This window comes from Pogoniulus pusillus, chromosome 11 (assembly GCF_015220805.1).
Source record: "Pogoniulus pusillus isolate bPogPus1 chromosome 11, bPogPus1.pri, whole genome shotgun sequence".
Classification (NCBI taxonomy): Eukaryota; Metazoa; Chordata; class Aves; order Piciformes; family Lybiidae; genus Pogoniulus; species Pogoniulus pusillus.
In genome coordinates this window covers 4,203,000-4,208,611 of record NC_087274.1, presented here as the reverse complement: position 1 = coordinate 4,208,611, position 5,612 = coordinate 4,203,000, and the positions used below count along the sequence as shown (strand labels likewise).

Genomic DNA, 5,612 nt, shown 5'->3' with positions numbered 1-5,612 from the left:
GCTGGCTGCCTGTCTTCCTGCTCTTCTTTGTGGGGCCCTAAAGATGTCAGTCTTGATTAAGTTTTAGGAGTGGGAGAGTGGGTTTGAAGGGGGCTGGGAGGAGGGTGGCAGCTCTCACACCACCCACCTGGCCAAGTCCACACAAATCCATGTATGGCTTGTCCAAAGAAAGGTCTGGGTGTGGAAATCAGGAGTCCAGAAGGGCCTGGATGTGTTCCTGTGTGGCCTGCTCCAGATGATCCTGCTCTGGCAAGGGGGTTGGCCTGGGATGATCTTTTGAGATCCATTCTGTGATTCAGAGAAGCCTCACTCAGCTGCTGAGAGATCTTGGTGGGTTCTGAAGTTTCAGTTGCACCTTGGGTTTTGCCTCTGCAGCTCCCCAGCCCTTTGCATCTGCCCAGAAATGCCCCTCTAAGAGCAGCTGCACCCCACCTCTGGTATCACAGTGGGAGCAGCTCCTCTGCCTGGAGCCCTGATCTGTTGGCAGACCTCAGGGCAGGGACCTCTCCCTGCAGTCACACCCTTGGTCTGCCCACGCAGAGCTGACAGGGAGCAGCCACCCCAGTTCTGTACTGCAGACCTCTCCCCAACACCTTCCCCCAAAACAAAGCCTTTTCCAAACACTGGGACTTGGTGATTTGCAATCCCAGACCTTCACCAGGGCACCCTGCTCAGGAGGAGGGAGAGCTCAGGCTCATCCTTCTTAGATAGGCAGCTGGATCTAACGCAAGCTTGTCAGTAACCTCACCTGGCAGCTGGTGGGGCAGGTGCTCCACTTCCCAGAGCACTCACCTCACGCTGGCCAGGATTTTTCTCTGCATTCACAAAAGTTCCAGGCTCTTGGCACCAGAAGGGATCTGCTCAGAGGGGATGGGTCTCATCCTCCCCTGTAAGGGACTAGATGATCTTTCAAGGTCCCTTCCAGCCCCTGATCTTCTGTGAGTCTATGAAACCCAAGCCAATTTCCCAGAGGATTTCTCTGCCAGAGCCAGCTCTCACAGAGGGTAGTTTTAATCCAAGACTTGGCTCCTTCTTAGCTAAAGAGCCCTACAGAAGGCTTGTCTCCTTCCCTGTGCCCAGAGCCACCTGTGCCTGGCTCTGCTAGGGTGACAACAGTCCTGCTTTGCAGCAAAGGCACCCTCTGTGTACTCACACAGACCCGCAGCTATCTCGCCTCCTTGCTTCCTAGCATGGAGCAAGGGCAGACTGAATGTGGGGAAAAACCTCTGCTAGGAAGGTGCTGGAGCCCAGGAAGGAGCAGGCTACCCAGAGGGGCTGTGCAGTCTCCTTCTCTGGAGAGATTCCAAACCCAGCTGGACACTGATCCTGGGCAAGCTGCTTTGCTTTGGCAGGGGGCTTCGACTGGATGATGTCCACAGGTCCCTTCCCATCTCCACCATGCTGGGATACTGATTCTGTGACCACAGCTTCCATCCCTCTTCTCCATGTCCAACCTCTAGCCTGGAGCCAGAGTGCACAGCAGTGCTGTTCAGAGACAGCAGGCCTGGGAAGGGAGCAGCCTGAGGAGTCCTTTGCTCAAAGACAAAGCCACCTTGCTCTTGGTTCCTGTCGATGGTCCAGCATGGCTGGGCGAGCCCTTGGCACCTGGCATCTGCAGGCCACGTGCTGTGGGCTGCAGCAAGGGGTCACAGCTGGGTCTTTGGAGTAATCTGCAGCTGTGATGTTGTCTGTCATGATGTCCTCCAGAGCTTGGGCATAAGCCCTGCTGATTGCAGGCAGCACTGCCTGATACTCACTGGATGCCACATCCAAAGGCTCCTGCTCCTGGGCGTCGCGATCCAGATTGAAGATGAGGGGTGGCTGGTGGTGCTCAGCTGGCCCAGTGCTCCCATCACAAGCCATTGCTCCCCCTAGGGAGGAAAGGAGAACAAAACACTGGAGTCCCAGGCTGCCCATGGATCCCTTCTGTACTCCTCACCCATCTGTGATGGCTCAATCCCACCACAGCCCAGCTTTGGGAGCCCAGGTCCTGCTGCTAGGCTGAGGCCATCATCGCACAGTCACAGCAGGGCATGGACTTAACTGTTTGCTGGGTTTGCTCTTGCTTAAATGAACCTGGGTTGGGGTTTTGCCAGTATCTGCATGGACCCATGAATTCCAGAAGGTTTTCCTCCAGGCTTTATGACCTGTGAAAGGGACACAGTACCTGTGGTGTAAAAAGCCTTGTACTGAGCCAGCCGTAGCGCCTCTATCTCGCCGTACCTCCCTGCTGCCCCACTGTTGGGGTGGAGCAGAACCTGAAGGAAGAACAGAAATGGGGCTGTCACCCCCCTTGGCAGAGAAAACTGCTCTGGGAGACCCAGAAGAGACACACATTTTGAGAGACACACACACTTAGAGATACCATTTGGCCCTTCTGACTCTCAACACCTGACTGAGGTTTGCTCGCTGAAGAGTGAAGCAACAGCAGAAGGGTACCAGCATCTCCCTTGTGTCTTCTTGACCCCCAGACAACCAGCAACAGAACAAGGAGACACAGTCTCAAGCTGTGGCAGGGGAGGTCTAGGCTGGATGTTAGGAGGAAGTTGTTGGCAGAGAGAGTGATTGGCATTGGAATGGGCTGCCCAGGGAGGTGGTGGAGTCCCCGACCCTGGAGGTGTTCAAGATAAGCCTGGATGAAGCACTTAGTGCCATGGTCTGGTTGACTGGCTAGGGCTGGGTGCTAGGTTGGTCTGGATGATCTTGGAGGTCTCTTCCAACCTGGTTGATTCTATGATTCTATGACTTTACCTCCCCAGACCAACTGTACTGTGAAAAACAGGTCATGAAGGTGTGGAGGCTTGCAGCAGAGCAGGGCAGAACATTTTGGAGTCGAGATGTTCCTAGGTGCTCTGTGTCGCCCACCACTGCCCCATGCCAGCAGATTCCTGTCTCCCTCAGTGCTCACAGCTCAGCTGGTGGCAGGGACATTGAAGAGAGCCAAAATGCTGCCTGGAGCCAGCAGCAAGCCACAAGCTGAGGGTGAGCTCATGCGAGGCAGAGGCTGCTCGGGTAGGTGAGGTGCTGGAACATCGCTGCCGGTCCGGCTCCGGTCGCTGACTCACCCTGCTGTGCGATCATTCCCTTCCCTAACAACAGCACAGGGAATGGGGGTGAGAAGGAAGGGAAAGAAGGGAAGGGTGGGTCGAATTTCTCCTTTTTGGTATTTAGGACACTTGATCCAAACAGGACGACTGCTTTGGCACAGTGGAGCGAGAAGACAAGTGAGCTGGATGGGTCAGCGGGCTCGGCGGGCAGATAATATCTGCCGTGGAGCCAATGGCTTCATCGAGGGGATGAGTCACTCGAGATTTCCTCCCTGGGAATTTGGTTGAAAAGTGATTCAAGAAATTTCCACAGTGCTAAAAATGAGAAACATCTGCTGGAAATGCAGGCAGCTGCAGAGCCAAGTTTAGTAACAGTGTTCGCAGCTGATCAGAGCGGCGATGCTGTAGCAGGTGCCCGGCGCAGAGCCCTGCCCTGGCATGCAGCACCACCAGGCACTCACCTTGGTCAGTCCCACACTGCCAGGCCTGGATGTGGTTGTTACCTGAGCTGACCCGTGGCTGACTCACCAAAAATGTGCTAGGAGGTGATTCCCAAATGCTCTTTAGGGTTACTCTGCTGCCCTCAGAATCATACAATCAGCCAGGTTGGAAGAGAGCTCCAAGCTCAGCCAGGCCAACCTAGCACCCAGCCCTGGCCAAGCAACCAGACCATGGCACTAAGTGCCTCAGCCAGGCTTGGCTTCAACACCTCCAGGCACGGCCACTCCACCACCTGCCTGGGCAGCCCATTCCAATGCCAATCACTCTCTCTGACAACAACTTCCTCCTAACATCCAGCCTAGACCTCTCCAGCACAGCTTGAGACTGTGTCCCCTTGTCCTGTTGCTGCTTGCCTGGCAGCAGAGCCCAACCCCACCTGGCTACAGCCTCCCTTCAGGTAGCTGCAGGCAGCAACGAGGTCTACCCTGAGCCTCCTCTTCTGCAGGCTGCACACCTCCAGCTCCCTCAGCCTCTCCTCACAGGGCTCTGCTCCAGGCCCCTCCCCAGCCTTGCTGCTCTTCTCTGGACACCTTCCAGCACCTCAACATCTCTCTTGAATTGAGGAGCCCAGAACTGGACACAGCACTCAAGGGGTGGCCTGACCAGTGCTGAGTACGGGGACAGAATTAACCTCCCTTGTCCTGCTGGTCACACTGCTCCTGAGCCAGGCCAGGATGCCACTGGCTCTGCTGGAATTTACATGGAAGGTAAATAAAAAAGGAAATTCCTTCTGGAATTTGGTTTTAAAATCTCAATTTTAGGGGGGAAAGTTGCAGATGTACTGTGGAAGAGGTGGTGCAGTGTGAGCCTGCTGCAAGGAGGAGACTCAGGCTATGGAATCACCCCCATGCTGACACTTCTTGCTTAGCATAAAACAGCTCTAAAGCAGAAATCATAGAACCACAGAATGATTTGGGTTGGAAATGTCTCTAAGGTCTCTAACCACCAACCCCATACCACCATGGCCACTGAACCATGTCCCAGGTGCCATCTCTACACATTCCTTGAACACCCACAGTGTTGATGCCTCCCTCACCTCCCTGGGCAGCCAGTTCCAGTGCCTGACACTCTGGCAGTAAAGAAACTTATCCTCACATCCAACCTGACCCTTCCCTGGCACAACTTCAGGCCATTTCCTCTCATTCTATAGCTTGATTAGAGGCAGAAGAGACCAACATCCCTCCAACATCCTTGCCAGGACTTGCAGACAGCAATGACGTCTCTCCTCAGCCTCCTCTTCCTCAGACTAAACATCCCCAGTTCCTTCAGCCTCTCCTCACAAGTCCTGTTCTCTAGACCCTTCCCCAGCTTCACTGCCCTTCTCTAGACAATACTCAAGGGCCCACAAAGCCAAGTTAGCAGGAACTGAACCAGTTCATCTGCTTCTAGCCTTAAAGCTTTGCCCACACCCTGCTGCCAGTCAGAGCCACCCTCAGCAGCCTGGTTGGGACACTGCCATCTCAGTGTTAATGTGCTCAGGGCTCCTTTGCTACCGAGTTCCTACAGTGTGAATGCACTCAAGGCTCCTTTGCTACCAACAACTGAGTTCCTACAGTGTGAATGCACTCGAGGCTCCTTTGTTACCAACAACTGAGTTCCTACAGTGTGAATGCACTCGAGGCTCCTTTGTTACCAACAACTGAGTTCCTACAGTGTGAATGCACTCAAGGTTCCTTTGCTACCAACAACTGAGTTCCTACAGTGTGAATGCACTCGAGGCTCCTTTGTTACCAACAACTGAGTTCCTACAGTGTGAATGCACTCGAGGCTCCTTTGCTACCAAGAAATGGGTTCCTAAACCTGCCTCCTAAAAGTCCACACTGAGGAAATCTCTTTTGGTTTGCTGTAGGATTCAGGAGCTTGTTTCCACTGAGCCCTTTCAAGAAGCACTGCCAGGTCTGCAGCTCCTCCATTAATCTGTGACTTTGTTATTTCAATGTTCTCTTTCTAAAAGGGGGAGAGCTAAAACAAATAAGAGCAGCTTTTCACCCCAGAAAACTCTTTGTCTGAACTGGGTGCTCAGGGGCTGCTGGGGGTGGGCAGGACCTTTGCCATTCAGCTCGT

General features: G+C 54.0%; 1 protein-coding gene across 3 annotated transcripts in view; it reads right to left on the bottom strand.

Moving 5' to 3' along the window:
- Positions 1-993: 993 nt before the first annotated feature.
- ARSG (arylsulfatase G) overlaps positions 994-5,612 on the bottom strand; it is a 35,570-nt gene continuing 30,951 nt past the window's right edge. For all 3 annotated transcript variants that reach the window (XM_064150642.1, XM_064150644.1, XM_064150643.1), the window contains 2 exons: positions 2,168-2,258; positions 994-1,871 (listed from right to left, as the gene is read on the bottom strand). In XM_064150642.1, coding sequence (XP_064006712.1) covers positions 1,537-1,871; positions 2,168-2,258 — 426 coding nt within the window. In that variant the 3' untranslated portion in view covers positions 994-1,536. The remainder of the gene's footprint in view (positions 1,872-2,167; positions 2,259-5,612) is intronic.